The 20,169-nt window shown below is 41.4% G+C and overlaps 1 protein-coding gene across 1 annotated transcript in view; it reads right to left on the bottom strand.

Annotated features, from left to right (window-relative positions):
- Nucleotides 1–20,169, bottom strand: part of GRIA3 (glutamate ionotropic receptor AMPA type subunit 3) — a 212,123-nt gene that overhangs the window by 55,054 nt on the left and 136,900 nt on the right. The window contains exons 11-12 of the mRNA XM_024195460.1: nt 9,384–9,760; nt 796–994 (exon numbers count right to left, since the gene is read on the bottom strand). Coding sequence (XP_024051228.1) covers nt 796–994; nt 9,384–9,760 — 576 coding nt within the window. The remainder of the gene's footprint in view (nt 1–795; nt 995–9,383; nt 9,761–20,169) is intronic.

Here is a 20,169-nt window from a genome sequence, read left to right as displayed (position 1 = left end):
GCAGGAGTAGGGGTTTGGCCCTCAGCCCCTTAACCTGGAAAAATGATCCAATCTCCCAAATTCTTCTGCTCATGGACAGCAGTGAATATAGTGATTAAATGGTAGGCTGCTAATGCAGATATGTACTTTTGGAGCCAGAGCCTGGGCTGATTTACATCAGTGGAAGATCTTGCCCTGGGTTTCCAGTTTAAACAGATATTTACCCGTGAAAAATCCTGAAAATTATTTTTCACCACATCCAATCTCCAGCCCCGGTCCACAAACATAAGCACTGTTTTATTAAATGGGGGGGGGGAGCGGGAGCAGATTTCTGTACAATACTGAATATTTCCAGCATGCAATTTATCGTATAAAAATGCAAAAGCATGCTTCCCATCCCGCTTTTTAATTATGGCAAAGACAGGCCAAAATTGGAAGTTCTAATTATTATTTATTGACTGCTGGCAATGTGAAACACTCAAAGTCACTGCTCCAAGGGTCTTATTTTAAATGTTATGTTGGCCATTATATTGCTGCACAGCGTGCTCAGCTTCTGAAACTGGGTAGCCAAAACTCTTCTTGGAATATTGGATTTTTGGAGGGGAGCTGCCTCGCTACTCAAATTGCCCCAGATAACTAACCCTGCTGCTCTAAGCTTCTGATACTACATACTGATGTCAGTGGAACTATTAACAGAAGCAAAGTTCAGCCTATGCAGAAGTGCTTGCAGACTCAGGGTCTTGTTTGTGAGGCATTTATTATTTAGGAAAACTGTGATACAGGTTTAACAAAGCTGCCATAAGCCAGACTACTTACTCTAAAAAATTCTTTGGTTGAGCCTGAATCCAAGGTTCCATAGGCTATTTCAGTTTGCTTCGCCAGATCCTCTGCACTTTCTATGGGAGAGACCATCCTTTCCACAGTAAGGAAGGCAGCAAGATTGGCAGTGTAAGAAGAGATGATGATGAGTGTGAAGAACCACCAGACTCCTCCGACAATTCGTCCTGAGAGAGATCTATGGTAAAACAGACAGGGTCAAAATTGTTAATCCATTCTGTGTTTGTCTTCTAGGAGGGAAGCAACATCCTAAACTGGGCCTGTAAGGTTTGCATGCACAACCCTTTTGGTGTACAAAAATCCATATTTGCAGATTTTTCTTGTGTACATAAAACGGATGATCATAAGCCAACTCCGGACATGCTTACCCAGGGATTACTTAGGAGAAGTTTCACTGATTGAGTGAAAACTGAATACAGAGCCCAAAAGTTGTCTCTAAGGCCCCGATCCTGCCAAGACTTAAACTAGGATTTCAGTGGGATGACTTAATTTTACGCACTGTTAGTACAGACATAAGTCTTGGCAGATCTGAGACTAAGTGCATGCGTTCCTACATATCTGTGCAAGTGGGGACATGTACAAATTGTATAGACACAGATCAAAGCACTTTCTTGAAATTTGGGCCTTAAATTAATTTTTAATGAGGCCAGAAGTTGACAGAGAAAAGTTTCAGCAATAAAGCCGAGGATGATACCACTAATGCTTGAAGACTCTATTTGTGCACTTCTTGCTTGGTCCTTGCAAAACCTAGTTATGAGTTTTGTCCTGAGAAAGGAATGAGTAAGGTGATGTGCAGGGTGTTTCAAAAGTTAATTGGATGTGTAGTGTGTAATTATTGTGTAAAATACGCAGGTGTAACATGGTATAAATAAGGTAATTTGTAATTTATTTATAAGGAGAAATTGATGCAGTTAGTACTGCCTGGCATATCCTGGGTATGCATTGTAAAAGAACCAGAACCTGAAGCAGGCACTTCAGTTCCAGAAGTCAGACACTATAAGTAGATGAAGGAAGGCATCTATGGGGATTGGAGGGGCCAGGAATAGGTCAACAGCAGTTGACCAATGGAAGCAGAAGATTGGTGAACACAGGAACCCTCCCACTCCCGCACCTCTCTACTCATTCTGCAGAAGATCAATGATAGGTAGTGGGCAGAAAAGTCCCATCCAATGCTCTATGCTAGCTGATTACATGCAAGACTTGGAGATAAATAATCTCCCCACTGAGGCCTGCACAAGGGGAGTTACTCCAAGGGAGCAGTATGAGGTCTGCTCATGCCATGGCACAATGGGAATTAAGGGAGTCTGAATCCTACACATTAGAATGAGGAAACATTCTGGTATATTTTATGTTAAATAAAATGTGCATGTCTAAAATCCACTGTTCCAAATGATGCATGTTACTATTTAATAATTTGGGTCTGCCACATTCCCATCTCAGCCCACACCACCAAAGCAGCACAGGAGTGAGGTGAAAAATCTAATCACTGCCTGTTTTTTCCCTTAGCTTTTTTAAAAATGCAAAAGAAAAAAAAATTGTAAAATAAAAGGCCAGTCCTCAGTTGGTGTAAAAGAGTGTAGGGATCTTAACTGAGCATAAGGGCCTAAATGCTTGTCTAGGACCCAATCCTGTACTCCTTCCTCAAGCAACCCCCCAATTTTAGGGCATAGTCACACAAGGTACTGAGCACTTGAGTGCCAATCCAGCAATGCACTTTAGCATGTGAGTAGTTTCACTGAAGTCAATTAGACTGTGTGCATACTTAAAGCACCTGCTGATCAATGACACTGTGATCAGTAACACTGCAGAAGATTGGCACAAAATTATCTGTTCAACTACTTGTTCTAGTTCTCGCTGATTTCAGTGGAAGCAGAATCAGGTCCCAAATATATTAAAGTCCATGACCTTGATTCAGTAGCCCAAAATTACATCACAAATTCACGAGAAATGATTGAAAAACAGAGCCCCATTTGGGACACTTGCAGTATATTTTACTTTTGGAACAGTGCACTTACCACACATTGAGGAATTAGTCACTGATATGTTTGTTTGACTAATACTGCACCAGTACAGGATTTTGTGGCTAAATGCCTGTTGTCAAACCTGTATCTCTTCTGCTCTGAAAATGATCCTCGGTTTTATGTGGAATAGAGGAAACGAGGAACTTTACATGCACTGGCAACCATAATTCTGGCATTTCCTCACTTTTGAGTTCTTGACTGCGCAAACTTAATAATGTTCTTCTTTTTTTTTTTTGGTCTGTTATTTATGTGTACAGAAATGTCCTACCAAACATTTACAGCTAAGGGTTCTTTCCTCTCAGTATTATAAACAAGGAAAAGTGTCTATTTCGAATAGAAGCGGGGTGGGGGGAAAGAATCAAAACCAAGCCCTGCCTACAACCTAAAGTTTTCATATTTTTTAAAAGCATGACATATGAAAATCCCTAAGAATATTTATTTTTATGATTTGGACCCTACCATATATAATTAATTTTATACATGTAATTGCTAATGATTATTTACATGGTGTATCCAAGAAAAAGTGTCAGTAGACACCAATCTTTTGCAGTGATAAAGAAATGGACAATTTCAGCAGTAGGGTTTATAGCAGACAGACCATTCTTGCCCTTGATGCAGAGAAAATGAGAAATTCTGATTACTGGGTTCCTTCATGCCCTTCTGTACCACCCCCAGGCAGTGGGTACAAGTTCACCTACCAACAGATGGAGATGAGAAAAAGGCAATATTCTTGTGCTATAGCCCTACCCCATACCTCATAAAGCGGGGGCTGGCTGGCATTGCCCACTGAGGGGATTCCTGAGTAATAAAAATTCTATTCAGTTCTAAGAAAACCCAACATCAAAATACACATCCATAAAAATACTGCCAAAACAATGGAAGCAGAGTTGGAAATCTGGGTTGGGTTAGAAGGACATGGAGAAATCACACTAACAGGTATGAAGTTGCAATTGTCCAGTATATCTCTAGCCCAAGGAATATCAACAGCAAATCCCACTGCAAGAACAGCCGTGGGCTGGTATCCAAAGATACTGCGAAACTGATGGATTATAGCTCACATCACCCACCTGCTGAAGTCAGTATCTGCAGAGGCCACTTCATCAAGTCTGTAATGATGTGAAAGGGTATGTAAGGCTGTTCAGGCAGCCACATTGCTCAGCTCTAGAAGGGAAGTATTGCCTCTTTGCCCATGAGGAAGAGATGGCTTTCAAGGCCTGAGCTATGACAGAAACCTTCAGTGTTTTGGACAGCATAAGCTTGATTAATGCAGTCTCATGCTCAATAAGACACACAAGGCACAGAGGTTGTCAAGCTTTCCTTGGGGCCTCCCAAAAGGATAAATAGGTGACTTGACTTTCTAAATTTCAGTTCTCCTGTAGAGTGCATAAGAAAAGCTCTTTGCAGTAAGTGCATGAGGAGTCTTTTTTTTTCTCCTCTCAGGCACCCACACAGAATTAGGAGAGGTGGGGAACAGACTTGATCACTACCTCATTCTGATATAACACGAGCAGTGAAAAAGCTTGAAGCTCCAGCCCCCGTCTGCCCAAACAGAAGCTCACTAAAAAGGCAGCTTTAAAGATTAGTTACATCTGTGTCAAGCCAATGTAATGGAGCAGTCTGAGGAATTTGTCTAAGATGTACCTCGGAGAAATAAAGTGAGTACCTGTGAGGGCATGTTAGCAATAGGATGATCTCCTATGTGGCTAAGGGAGGGCAGAGCTTTGAGTTCAGATTACAAGCTGCCAAAATAAAAATAAAAAAAGCACAGCACATCCACCAAGGAAGCCCCAGGGTTGAGCACTACCCAAAAGGAAGTTGGGACCTGTCAGAACCAGGTTAAGAAGAACCAACCTGGGCCCCTTGACAAGAAAGTACAACAAGTCCAACATGAGCCTGCTGCAGGAGACGTTACTGATAGTTCTCTAGTGACTCCAGGTTTGGGCTACCAGTCAGAAAGGCAAGCAATACAGGAACAGTGAAACCACAGAGCCATATGATGATATAATAATTTATACAGCTCTGAACACACCCAGAAAGGTAAGCGGTTCTTGTTCTAAAGTGCTTATAATGTTAAAAAAACAAGACAAACAGACACAAGATAAAATACCTGACGACAGTTCCGGGGCTGGAGAGTCTGGGCATTGAGATAGTGATGAGATGAAGGGAGGAGAGATTGCTCAAAGAGATGGGATTTCCTGAGGGATGTGAAGTGCAAGGGATGATTCTTGGAGGATGAGGAACAGGTTAGTTCTCCAGTTCTCTGATCTAATTCTGTTAAATCTGGAATGAGCTTCTGTTCACTCCAACAGCGGAGCTCATTTTAGAAAAAGCTGGATGAAACCATAGAGCTGTTTCCCCCAGAGTGCTGCAGAGAAAAATTAAACACCCACCACTCTGAAGCAAGCTACATTAAAGTAGCTACAAGTGGTGATTTGGACGGGTTGGGAAAAAAATCTCTGAGGAAAGTAAAGCTGGAAAGCCAGGGTCTAGCCCAGCCAGCCAAAGAGCTAGAATGCAGCTGGGCAGGGACTGCCAACTTCTTTTGGCGGGAAAATAACATCACAGGACTTTTCCCTCCCAACTCCATCTGCTGATATGAAGGCTCCTTATACTCACTGCATGGGTTGGTGCAGAGGGCTGAGGGAAAATAGGGTTAGCATGTAAACTCTGAATTTAAATCAGGCTGATAAGAAGAGATTACTTATCATTTTACTTGAGCTGTCACATAACTTATTGTCCATTACTCAGATAACAATTACAGAGAAAAGGATTACAACTTAAAACACCTACAAGAACCATTGTAGAGAGGTCACACTTGTACAAGGTGTGCAGCATTGCTGTTTAAAAAGCTCTTGTTTAAAAAATACAAGCAACCTTTGATGTTTTATAAAATGCACATTTCCTCAGTGAGTCGGCAAACTGTACAACGTTCATTTTAAATGATTTTTTTTGGTATTAACTAATTCATACTGAGCTTGAGACAAAGACATGGCAATTGAACAACAGCATTATCAATATAGGGTTTCAGGAGGTGCTTTGAAAGGGAAATAAACAGAAAGTGAGCATACCTTGAGAGGAAATTTGAAAGGAAGCATGGAGTTAAATGAGAGCAAATTAGCAACAAGAGAAAAACACAACATTATTATGTAAAAGTTGCATTCACTTTGCAGAACAGTAATATACAAAAACAAATTCTTATCTATAATCAAAAGCACCTGAATTTTTCCTCTTCTCTTGAACACCCATTTTTAATTGGCCTCTTCTTACCAATAAAAGATTAATAAAATATAAGAATGAGCAAGTCTGGCTGGAAAACACTGAACTTCCTCAGGGAAAAATCTGAATCTCTACCGCCACTTTTTCTTTCAAGTGTACATGTAATCTGCTATACGCTAAACTGTGAGCCAAGTTCTGCACTTACATCACCAGCAAGCTCACTGAGTGTGATAGAGCTGCATGAGGTAGAAGTTTGCACAGAACTTGACCACATGACCCAAACCCCAGCTGACGAAAGATTACAATAACAGTTCTGACTCCCATTCTCCCCCCACAGAAACTCCATGGGAGTTACATGCCTACGTGCTTTTGAAAATCCCACTGTAAGTAACTCCAATGCCTTTAGGAGGAGTCACTTGGTTTTAACAGGGGAAGAAATAGGTCCCTGGAACTCGACGGCCTTAATCTACCAGACTCATGCAATACTTTTAAACAAAAAACCTTGATATTGATTCGTAGAACCTGCAAGGAAATGATTTTGCTCAAAACAAGTTACGAATTTGACTGTGCTTTGTGTGGCTTTTCGTTTGTGGTGTAGATTCTCCATTTAGGTAATCTATGTCTGAACCACCACGAGTGGCTTCTCAAAACTTTAGCTCACTATGCTGATAACACAGTAGTCTTTGATAGCAGAACAAAACAGCTGGAACAAATGTTGATTCCATAGAGGGATGTACTGAACACAGCGAGTAGCTGTTATCTGATTCAGGTTAGACAAATCCTATTAAACACAGAGAGTAGAGTATAGGGATATATCCTCTGGAATATCCACAAAAAATACTCACCCATCATAGATCTAACTAGCCAAGAGATGTCACAGTTATTCCACACAAAGGTAGCTGAAAGAGCCTTTATCAGGAAGCACAAAAGTGATCTCTCCAGAATGCTCGTTGGCATCTCTCTAAAAGTGCTGTACACTCTCACACAAGAAATGTATTCAGGCAAACTCACAATGGAAGAATGAATCCCTTTTAATGCCAATAAAATATTATGAAACATTCAATATAATCAATGTGCTATGAATTATGTTTCTTCCTGACAAAGGTATGGATTCAAAATGGAATGCTTGGGAATAGTCCTTTTCTATGGAAAATAAACTAGACATTAAATCAGCTCAATGCTCAAAGTAACAGTGTTTCTGGACCTTAAAGCATTTTACAATTTTTTCGTAAAAACTCATTTAACTGTCTGGCCTTCTGTTATCGTTAAAGATAACAAAACAATGGAACGATGTCTTCAGTGGATATTTCATGTATTAATATTAAGTTAAAAGTTATGGCTGGACATATTTACTGTCATCTCTGTATAGTTGGTATTTCCAAGTCACCTATAATTGTGGCATTGATAAAGATAGAATATATTCAATTCATTATGCAAAATATACAAGGCCAAACAGGTCAAAGAGTCACATGAGAGATTAACAAAAAAAAAAAAACCCCTATGCACTTCTCTTTACTGTCAATAAACAGGTCTAGTGGAAACAGCATAATGCCTGCAGCTTTCCATGTGATGTCCCAGTGCTTATTTCCCGGTCCTTTAAATTGGGCAAACACATGGTCAACAGCAATTTAAATGCTATCACTGCTCCGTATCTTTAACAGCAAGCAAAGGGGCATAGTTTTGGTACAGATTTTGGGACTAAACCACAAATATTGTGCATAAACATGAGGAACAGGCTAAAAGCTATAGATATACAATCTGGTAGCACATTGGAACACTTACTCATTTAACAGATTTCTTGCTAACATTAATGTATGCACATATTTAGGAAAATGTGTTGTGCACGTAATTTAAAAAAAAATTAATCACAGTAATCAACTTCTTTTTCTTCACTGCTAAACAATAGAAATTGCAAGCTTTCAAATATAACACATCTAGTTGGACACTCCTTACATGTCCTAAATCCCTAATGAAATTAATAGGAGATTTGGGCGTGAAAGGAGTGCAGGGTCAGGATCAACTCTAGATGATAAGCGATGAAATCCAGGCCCTTTTAAGTCAATGGAACTTTTGCCCTTGACTTCAACAGGGCTAGGATTACACCCAAGATTTCTCTTTTTATATAGGCTATGAAAGTCTGGTAATTTGTCAAAGACTTAGGTATTGTCTGCACATTGAGAGGGGCACAGAAAGCATATGGAAATGGGCTCTATTTGTTTTGAATATGAGTGCTTATTGAGAAATCATTTGATTCCCTAAGGTAATATATGTTCACAACTTTGTTAAAGAGGAAAGGGCATATTGTTTGTACTAAATGAGTCTTTTTTTTATAATTATGGTAGCTATAAACTGACTTTAAAAATATTATTATACAAACCAGTTAAGATCCATTACTATAAAGCTATGTAGATTTAGTGCTTATCAGACGTCACCAATATATTTTAATGATGTATGCATAGAAACATTTTTACTATGTTATTTAAAAAATATTTTGAAGTATGCATTGTTCAATCAAGAGAACTTGAGCACTCTCCAGTGCTTTGTAAATTTTACTTTAAAAAGCAATCAAATTCTACTTAATATCCGTATTGTGTATTAAAATAGAGCTAACATCAAATCTGTTTTCCTAACGGCTTATTCAGAAAGACTATTTGCGTGAAAAAAAGTAATTTTATGAAAACTGGCAACACTTATTAGAAGGCCACATTGACTATGAACACAAGGAGATCAGACAAGACTAGATTTACATAATGATGCACATACAGTACAACACATAACAACTCAGAGATGTACATATGGAGAAATGAATATATGAATGTGATAGTAAACAAATTAGTAATGGATGACTGGATGGTGCAATGGAAACACATAGAAAACTAAAGCTCGAAGGAAAATTAAAAGGTCAGCATAAGTTGAGACTGGCATGGAGGTGTTTTAAAGTGCTGTTGCATGTGGTTTTTGAAGCAGTTCTTATTTTGCATAGCAAAATAAATGTTATATGCACCAAGCAGATGACCGTAAAATGAGATATGCAGCAAAAACACGGTAGCCCTCCAAGCATTGCTGAAAATGTAAAACCCTATGCATTTTACAGTCTCAACATGGTGTATATAAGTTTTTGCAGAAATGCATGAATGGCATTAAAGGCAACGCCACTCACACACTTACTAGGTGAATAAGCGTAGTGGTTTGATGATGAAGCTTAGCATTGGATGGAATGTTAAACAAAAAATTTGGAAATGAAAAAATTGAGAAAGTAACATATATGCACCATGGCATCAGCATATGACCATAAAATGCAAAAAGGTGATGGAGTGATATGGAACAAACCTTGGAGAAATATCGCATCCTTGCTGCATAAAGGCACCCAGGGAAAACCAAAGGCTGTTAAATATTCCAAACTCATTTGGAGGGTCGGGAGGGTTCTGGGGGTCACGCGGTTCTTCATTGTTGTCTTCCAAATGCCATTCATAAGGACTGAATCTGCTGACTAGGAAAAGAACTACGCTGACTCCAATGTAAGCAAAGACTATACACATCCAAATTTCATAAGCCAAAGGATCCAGAAAGGAAAATACGCCAGGTTTAGATTTCTGAGGCTTCTTGATCATGATGGAGATGCCCAGACTCATAAAAGGTTTTGAAAAGTCTATGACTTCTTCTCGTACCAACGTTATGGTGAGTGGAGCAACAGCTATGTCTGCTCTCTGAAAAGAGAGAACATATTGGAGTTAGTTACAAAACAGTCACCACATATTACAATCTACAGTCTCAAACAAAATAATTAAATGATAAAGCCAATAAAGAATTACAAGAATCATTAGGTTAGAATTTCATTGCAAATTGCATGTGTTTTGGAATCATTAAAATGATTTAAGAACATTATATTATTGATAGAAAGCTAATAATAATAATGAAAAATTATGCATAATTCTACGAGGGACACAATGAAGAATGGGCACGTAACCTAGCTACATATGTTCTCCAACTAATATAGATAAAGAAAGTGAGCTGTCCAATTAAATAATTCTGTACTTCCTGAAGATGAAAAGGGGTTATGTAACAGAGTTTTACTATACTCTTCACACTGAATTTTGCTTTATCGAGTAGCCATAAACTCTCATTAAAACTGTCATAAAGCCAAAATCTGTCATTCAACACCATGATGTTGGGGATTGAAATCACATGTGGGTTATTTTGATGACAGGCCTTTAGTGTCCATTTTGATTCCTTAACAAGGCATTTGTTAATTTTTTTCCTAAATTCTAGAAAGGGATAATAACACCTAGAACTATCAGGACTAGCTGAGAATGTTTGTTATTATATTGCTTTACATACACTCTAGAAGCCTAATGACATGACAAGGGTTCCCCCCTGTTGCTTTTGTTGTTTACCAGTGATAATCTGTGTCTGGAATATGCTTTGAGGACATAATGGACAAATTCTGTGGTTCTCTATGGTTTGATTTTCTCTCTCTCACTCTCTTTTTTTTATTTTAGCAAGATCAGCTCAGACTGATTCGTTGATGTAGGCTGGGATTTTCAAAGGAGCTAATGAAAGTAGGCACCCAAATCCCACTGAATTATAGCAAAATAGTCGAATAAAGTTTGGAAATGTTGTGATGGGATATGAGACAGTGACTTTCCCACCGAGCTGAGACAACATTGTTTAGCACAGTTGGAATTTTCACTGTAAAATCAAGAAGGACAATCAAATGGCTACTATAAGGATGAAGCACCCAGAAAAAATGAGCAGTTTTTATTTATACACAAACCATAACCTCATCATTTTCTAGTCTTAGGGCTTGTCTTCACTACAGGTTAAGTAGACCTAAGTTACACTACTCCAGGTACATGAATAACGTAGCTGGAGTTGACATAGCGTAGGTCGACTTACCCCAGTGTCTTCACTGTACTGCGTTGACGGGAGATGCTCTCCCGTCGACTTCCCTTACTCTTCTCGGGGAGCTGGAGTACTGGAGTCAGCCGCAGAGCGCTCTCCTGTCGATTTAGTGGGTCTTCGCTAGACCTGCTAAATCGGTCAATTGCAGCAGTGTCGATCTCCCTGGTAGTGAAGATGAGCCCTAAGTGCTGTAATTACAGAAGAGCTCTCTTCCTCTGGTTGTCTGCAGAAGGGAGTGTTTCTGGTGATCCTTTTCATTTACATTGCATTGGAACCATAGAATAATCCCATGCTAATTAAACAGTAGCAATATAGGTCAGTCAGTGCATATGTAATAAATAGCTTGTATTGTTTGGGAAGATTGCACTGTTAGTGTGTTTCAAATACAACCTGGATCTTCAATCTGTCAGTGGGGGGGAGGCTGTGTTAGGGTTGCCAACTTTCTACTCGCACAAAACCAAACACCTGTGCCTCACCCCTCCTCTGAGGCCCCTGCCCAACCCCTTTTCTGAGCCCCTCCTCACTTCGCCCCCCCCCGTTGCTGGCTCTCCCTCCCTCACTTGCTCAATTTCACCGGGCTGGGGCAGGAGGTTAGGGTGCAGGGGTGTGTGAGAGGGCTCTAGCTGGGGGTGCAAGCTCTGGTGTGGGGCTGGAGATGAGGCATTTGGGATGCAGGAGGTGGCTCCAGGCTGGGGTTGAGGGGTTTGCAGTGCGGGAAGGAGCTCTGGGCTGGGGCAGGGGGTTGGGGCATAGGGTGTGTGTGTCAGGGGTACAGATTCCGAGCGGCGCTTACCTCAGGTGGCTCCTGGAAGTAGTGGCATGTCCCCACTCTGTCTCCTACGCGGAGGCACAGCCAGGTGGCTCTGCAAACTGCCCCGTCTGCAGCTCCCATTGGCCACGGTTCCCAGCAAATGGGAGATGCAGAGCCAGTGCTTGGGGCGTAGGCAGCGCACAGAGCCCCCTGGCTGCTCCTACACGTAGGAACTGGAGGAGGGACATGCCGCTGCTTCCGGGAGCCACACGGAGCCACAGCAGCTGGCTGCTTTAGCCCTGCTGCGCCGCTGACTGGACGTTTAACGGCCCGGTCAGTGGTGCTGATTGGAGTCGCCAGGGTCCCTTTTCGATGGGGCATTCCTGTCAAAAATGGACACCTGGCAACCCTATGCTGTGTGTGTCTAAAATCCACCCAATAGCTCCATATTTGGCTGATTGCTTTTCTTGTATGATCTAGAAACACTACAAGGCTAGTGCCATGGCATTTCCCCATTTACTTTCTCACATTTGGTTGTAGTAAGAATATAGCAAGTAGTACTCAACATGTATTTTTTTTTATAGTACCATAGCTAATGATTTTAGTATGAAGCTTGGCTGAGGGCTACTGATGAGGCTGGTTTGGTGCAGGTAACCAATGGAGCTACATCACCACCACTGGTATTATACAAATCAGGGCCCAATTCTACTCCACTGACTTCAGTAAGCACAGAATCCAGTACTGAGGGATATGACAACACTGGGGTTTTTTAACCAGCCTTACACAATGTTTTTCTACCTCCTAATGGAAGTGAATTGGGTCAATTTGGGCAGCTTTATCGGAAAAGCTTAAGGGGGAAGATAGCATGTTCTAACTATTACAGTTTCACAAGTTTTTGCCTTAAGCGAAAGCTCATGATGGAATTCTCCCTCTTTCACTGTTCTGTAACCTTCACAAAGTAATAATGCTCCAGAGAATTGGGAAAAGTTTTGCAATGCAAAAGTATTCACTTTCTCCATAAAAAGGCCAGATCCGCAGCTGGTGTTAGTCAGAGTACCTCCAGCTGAGAGTCTGGCCCAAAGTGTCTAAATGAAAATAATCTGTTTCTCTTTGCCTGATGTTTGCTACCTATGGAATGCAATTTGCCTTAGAGGCATTATGAAAAGTAGCTATGAACCATATGGCGTAGGTGTAGCTGCTTTTGTAAGCTAACTGTCTCAGCTGGATTCCTCCATAATAATACACCAGAAGGGTTTAGTCTACACATTTCCAACTAACAATCTGGAATACTCCTTTCTGAAGTATATTTGCAGTTAAGGAGGGCACCAAAAAGCTTTTATGAACCAATTTAAAGCAATTTTTAAAAATATATGACCTTTAAGCTTGTGCACTAATTTTTCTGCTGCTGTAAATATCAAATGATTGAGTTACGGGATTAACAATCATATATGCCCCCGGTGTAAACTATTGACTTCAGTGGAGTTACAGCAGGGTTCAGTTTAACCTAATGTTTACAATGTGTGTGTAAATATCAGAAACTGATATTTAACTAACGCAGCACTGCGTATAACTAGAACATGAGTAGAAAGGAGATTTTAATCTTTTAAAACAAAGAGACCGCCCATGCTGTATTGGTCATGTCTCTTAACTGAGAAGGAAAAATATCACCTTGGAAGGGGCAATCTAATGTAAGCAAAACAGATAGACAGGTAATATTTATATACAAAGGTGCACTTATTCCAGCATCAGTCATACTTCTTTTGCAACCTGAGCTTGCAAATTCAATGGGACTACTCACATGAGTGTGTGCAGGACTGCACAGTACTGTTTGTTTTTATTTTTCTAAACCCATTACTAACTACTTGAGCTAAAATGCTGCAGTGCTTGCGAAAGGAGCCTGAAAATGAAATAATAATATAGGTCCCATTTGTGAACATTTTACTCACATTGAATAGTGCCTTACTCTACAACTGGTCTCATTGACTTCAATTAGACCGTTTGTGGAGTAAGGCAGTATTCACCAAGAGTATCAGAATCTGTCCCAATATAAAGTAGAACAGGGTTACATTTTTCAAACGCACCTAATTGAATCAGGAACTTAAGTCCCATGTTCAAAAATGACCTAGGCATTTAGTAGTCTCAAGCTAATAGAGTGCCTAAATCACTTTTGAAATCTCTAAATCTCAGGCGCTGAGGTGTTTTTGAAAATGTTGCCTCTAAATCTTTGTATCCTGAAGCATCTCAACACACTTAATCTGAACTATGAACTACATACAAGGCTCACTTCTTCCTTAACCACCTCTGGAAGGAACTGCAGTAACTAACAACTGTTGCACATCAGTTAAGACAGGAAATCAAGAATTTAGGTAAGCAGAATATCTTAGAACTTCTCTGGCTGGAATTTGGCCAGGATTCCAAGGATTCCATCCCTATTTTTGTAATTCCCATGGGATTTTTAATGACCACAAGTGGTCAGGACATTGGTTTCACACTGTATCTGAAAGGCAGCAGCTGGGGCAAAAGCTAAGTGCAAACTCATTCAAAGAGAAGAGTGATGCATACTGAATTGCCAACATCTCAAGTGGGTCCTGCAGGCATCAATTGGGAAAGAACTGATGAATACAGCAACCTCTGATTCTGGCGATGAGAACTATTCTCAACCTCTGAGATCTGCCCATAATAGGATAAGGCAACATCATTTCTCTAGCAGAAAGTCCTTTGTGGCCTGTTGCGGGTCAGACACTGGCTTTTTTTGAAAGGGTAGCAAGGAACTCCATTTAGATGAGACATCCTGAGGGTCTATGTATCTTTCACAGTTCCTGAAGGCTATGCAGGAACCGTTTCCTGCAAGGTTTCTGTGTATAGCTAGATCGCTCTGTGTTATGAGGCACAGATTGCTCTGATTGTGCCCCTTCACAGATAACTATGAAATTGATGGTAATTAAACATATTTGCAGGATTTCTCCTAATTCTTCTTGAATGTGATGGTTTTCAAATACACAGACCCATTCATTTCAATCAGACTTACTGCCCTACTAAAAGAAAATGGGATTCATAAGAGGGTAGCTCTTAGAGCAGCGGTGGGCAAACTTTTTGGGCTGAGGGCCACATGTGGGTGGGGAAATTGTTTGCAGGGCCGGGGCAGGGGATTGGGGTGCGGGAGGGAGTGCGGGGTGTGGGAGGGGGTTGGGTGTGCAAGAAGGGGCTCAGGGCAAGGGATTAGGGCAGAGGAGGGGTGCGGAGTGTATGAGGGGGCTCAGGGAAGGGGGTTGGGGTGCAGAGTGCAGGAGGGGGCTCAGGGCAGGGGGTTGGGGTGCAGGAGGGTTGCGGGGTGCGGCAGGGGGCTCAGGGCAGGGGATTGGGGTGCACAGGGGTGCAGGGTACAGCAGGGATCTCAGGCAGGGGGTTGGGGTGCAGGAGGGTGCGGAGTGTACTAGGGGGCTCAGGGCAGGGGGTTGGGGTGCAGGAGGGGTGCGGGGTGTACAAGGGGGCTCAGGGCAGGGGGTTGGGGTGCGGGGGGGTGCGGGGCATACAAGGGGGCTCAGGGCAGGGGTTGGGGTGCAGGAGGGGTGCGGGGTGCATGAGGGGGCTCAGGGCAGGGGATTGGGGTGCAGGAGGGCTTCTGGCTCCGGCCCAGCGCTGCTTACCTCAAGCGGCTCCCGGGTGGCAGCGGTGCGCACTGGGGCCAGGGCAGGCTCTCTGCATGCCTGCCCTGTCCCCGGCCCCGCGCCGCTCCCGGAAGCGCTGCGGCCCCTGGGAGAGAGGGGGCGGAGGACTCTGCGTGCATTGCCCTTGCCGCATCTCCAGGTACCTTCCCCGAAGCTCCCATTGGCCGCGGTTCCCCATTCCCAGTCAATGGGAGCTGAGGGGGACGGTGCCTGGAGGCCAGGGCAATGCATGGAGCCCTCTGCCCCCCCACCCAGGGGCTGCAGGGACATGGTGCTGGTGGCACCGCGGGTCAGATCCAAAGCCCTGAGGGGCCAGATCCAGCCCACGGGCTGTAGTTTGCCCACCCCTGTCTTAGAGCTTATAGAATTCAATGAGGCAAATAAAAATGGCTCCTAAATTATATTCAAAGTTAACACGCAACACATTGTTGCTATGCTAATATGAGTCATCCAGAGGCAGCATTCCTAATACAGCTGATAGGAGGTAGTGTACCCAGAAAGGTTAAGCCAATTAACATTGAAGTTGACAACAAAACTCTCCTTGGATTTAATGGGAGCATGATTGGACCTTTCACCATTAATAAATTAACTCATTGTTCATTTTTTTACAGTGAAAAAGCAACATTTTAGACCACTTACAATGCACAGCACATGCAGGAAACTTTTACAGTTTTCTTCTCTAGCTAACCTCAATAATTGTGCCGCATGGGTGAAATTCGCCCCTGTGAAGAGGGCTAACACTCTTGAGCCCTATTTTGAGAACTTACAATAAACTACTGGACCTGTGTTGGCTCTCTGCACAGGGTGCATTTGATACTGTGTGCAATGGTTAGAGATTGCCAGGTTCAGAGATGGCTACATTTTAGTAATTGGTGACATGACACTGGTATATACAGGGTGTGATCTTGTACCCTGGAGACTTCAATGAGTTTTCCATATGTGGGACAGTTGCAGGAGGGTTTATTTCTCAGTTAGGGGATAAGACCATAATTTGCAATCAGTATGGAAAGTCTGTTGAGGTCTTTGGAATGCTAGAATGAACCGTGTTAATGTTTTTCTTTTTAGAAACATTAATTTACAGCATTTGACTCTACAACTCTGCAACAGGAAAACTATGGTATTTTCTAAAATGAGAAAATAAACATCCATTGTATTTTGTCCTTTTAGTTATATGCAGAAAGCACACTATATTTAATCTACACCAATGATATAAAAAACAGCTAATGGTCATAGTGTACTGTAACACCACTGTAAGTGTAAAAACTGTTCAGGTTAATGGAAAATATCTGCAGTGACTAGAATGGGGCGAAAAATGTGTGATAAGTTGTGCTGGAACAGAGGCACAGATAATGTAGTTTGGGGTGGGTGGGCGAGCAGAAGAAATACCTGGAAGCCCCAAAATGCAAGCACAGTTAATCACAATGCCTGCAAGTGAAAGAACTAAGCCCTTTTAATGATAAAAACTTAAACATTTTGATGAATGTATGCCCTATTTATTATAAAAAGCCCACTTAGCATTATACAAGGTTACTTATTATCTTCTGTCTCATTTTAAACTCTCTGTAATGATCAACATTGATATTATTTAATGAGTCAATGAAGTTTCATTAGTAAAGCATCATTTCAAAGGACTAAAAAAAAATCCAATCTTCAAGAAATTTAATTTATCAGTAACTAACATGGTGCACACCATTATACACAGATTTTGGTTTCCAGCTGTGCAAAAAGTATCTTCTTCCAATGAAAAATTGAGTAGAAGTTGTGAGTGGAAGTTAATAGGAAAGGTTAAATAAGAGCTGATTAAGAGCTGTGCCACAAAAGAAGTGACTATTGCCTTTATTTAAATCTGATCGCAATGTCCATGCCTTTCAGATAGCCTGTCATTTATTGATTGTACCAGAGAGGGTTTTTTTTTTGGAAGTTTAATAAGCAGAAATGGGAAAAAAGAAACCTGGAAAGCTAGTCACAGTTACATACTGTAAATACCTGCCAATGCCTGAGTTTGATTGCACAATCAAGTCTAAAGTCTATTCCATACACGTATTTTATTAAAATAAAAATGAAATTGACGTTAATGGGGGTTTTGTCTGAGCAAGGACAGCGGTACTCCTTACTAAAGCCTTTAATATGTGCAAGGACATCTTTTCTGCACACAAATCCCTCCCCCGTGTTTGCTCAAGCAAATCAGGTGTGTTTCTAATTAGCTGCTCGAGTGTGCAATCACTTGATACATATACAAATGTGTTGTTATGAATATACACTTGCACATTTTGGAAATGCAAGTAAGGAAGCCCTTTCAAAATTTGGCCCATCATGTATATTCTTATAGCGCTGCACATCTGTAGACTTTCATGTAGACTATGCCTGTTGACCTACTCACTTGAGTGGTTATGCTTCACTAGCGAGGAACACCCACAACTCATTGTTGCAAAATCTATTTTCAGGTGGCTTGAATTTTATATTTGTTTCTTATAGGCCAGTCATTTATTATGCTTGTAAATTAATGCATGGTTGGTTCATGTACATAATGATGAGACTTTGAGGGAACAAGTCAGCTAAAAATCCACTACAGGAACTATATGGTTCTGGCACTATTTCACTGAAGAATCTCCCAACACATATTTTTAGTCCCTTGGTAGGTTAATGGTTAATAAACCATACTGGGTTCAATATTAACCAGACACAGTCACTATACATGTGACTCACAATACATGAGTTGTGAATGTGCTGGTGTAACAGGAATCCAGTGCTGGATGATTAACTACAGAAAAGGAACTAGGGAATTCGGCACATTTGAAAATCCCTCTTGGGGGCCTATCTGCATGTTTAGGTGCCTAAGTGCTGAATCATCATGTGTTTAACTGTTACTCTCTGCTGTACGTATATGAGCAAAGATTTATTATGCATCCAGTAGTATTTTATTTCAGGATTCATTGGACAGATTGGCAGATGCTTGCTTTTGCACTGACAGTTATTGTCAAAGGATAGATTGTTATATAGACTTTCTTACTATCTTATTTACATTAATAGAATAAATATGTTGGCAATTTATTTTGAATATAATTAGTTATTCTGACCCTGGCCTGCAGTAATTGATAGGAAAGTTGTTTTAAAAAGTCATAATAAAGTATGATAATGAGATAGTAGTTTTAGAAATAAGTTACCAGTATTGCCAGTTACCTTTGATACATTTTATGGGCAGTCTCCATTATTCACAATACTTTAATTTCTTTTCTATTAATAATTAGTGGTTCTAGATCGGGGTAGGCAACCTATGGCACATGTGCCAAAGGTGGCATGCGAGCTGATTTTCAGTGGCGCTCACACTGCCTGGGTCCTGGCCACTGGTCCGAGGGCTCTGCATTTTAATTTAATTTTAAATGAAGCTTCTTAAACATTTAAAAAACCTTATTTACTTTACATACAACAATAGTTTAGTTCTATATTATAGACTTATAGAAAGAGACCGTCTAAAAACGTTAAAATGTATTACTGGCACGCGAAACCTTAAATCAGAGTGAATAAATGAAGACTCGGCACGCCACTTCTGAAAGGTTGCCGACTCCTGTTCTAGCTGTTCATCTGGAAGCAAAAGAAACCTCCCCAAAAGAAGCAAAGTGAACAAATGTGGGAGGAAATAATCCTCAAGAGGGCAGAGGGATAGCTCAGTGGTTTGAGCATTGGCCTGCTAAGCTCAGGGTTGTGAGTTCAATGCTTGAGGGGGCCATTTAGGGATCTGGGGCAAAAATCTGTCTGGGAATTGGTCCTGCTTTGAGCAGGGGGTTAGACTAGAGAACCTCCTGAGGTCCCTTTCAAACCTGATATTCTATGAATGAGTCTGGACTATGCTATAAACACATTTTGTTTAAAACTGCCCATAAATTTCTCAGTGTTCATTACAAAAATTAAAGAACAGGTTAAAATCAGTGCAAAAAATTAACTTCAGAGTAACTATATGGGGGATGGGAAGATAGGAAAAAACCAACAGCTAGAGAAAAGTAAGCATACTTCTCCCCAGGCTCTCCATGCTGGAAGGAGATGGCAGCTCAGTATCTTGGACATCTCAGGTTACCAAGCCACCTCTCCTACTGGAACAAGCCAGGAAGCGGAATAGGTGGAAAAGATGAAGGTGCTATCTGCTCACACTGCTTCCTCCACCTGGTCAACTCCAAAAGAAGAGAGGTGGTGGCTCAGTAACCTGCACTGGCCCAGGTTACCAAGCCGCTATCTGTCCTTCTGGAGCGGAGTCCCAAGGGCTTCCAGTACTTCTTTTTTTAGGGATCAGAGCACCGACATACGCTTATCATAGAATCATAGAATATCAGGGTTGGGAGAGACCTCAGGAGGTCATCTAGTCCAACCCCCTGCTCAAAGCAGGACCAATCCCCAACTAAATCATCCCAGCCAGGGCTTTGTCAAGCCTGACCTTAAAAACCTCTAAGGAAGGAGATTCCACCACCTCCCTAGGTAACCCATTCCAGTGCTTCACCACCCTCCTAGTGAAAAAGTTTTTCCTAATATCCAACCTAAACCTCACCCACTGCAACTTGAGACCATTACTCCTTGTTCTGTCATCTGCTACCACTGAGAACAGTCTTGATCCATCCTCTTTGGAACCCTCTTTCAAGTAGTTGAAAGCAGCTATCAAATCCCCCCTCATTCTTCTCTTCTGCAGACTAAACAATCCCAGTTCCCTCAGCCTCTCCTCATAAGTCATGTGCTCCAGCCCCCTAATCATTTTTGTTGCCCTCCGTTGGACTCTTTCCAATTTTTCCAAATCCTTCTTGTCATGTGG

Source organism: Terrapene carolina, unplaced genomic scaffold (assembly GCF_002925995.2).
Source record: "Terrapene carolina triunguis isolate 2854851 unplaced genomic scaffold, T_m_triunguis-2.0 Scaffold131, whole genome shotgun sequence".
Classification (NCBI taxonomy): Eukaryota; Metazoa; Chordata; order Testudines; family Emydidae; genus Terrapene; species Terrapene triunguis.
Note: the sequence above shows the minus strand (reverse complement) of the source record. Positions and strands in the feature narration are given on the sequence as shown.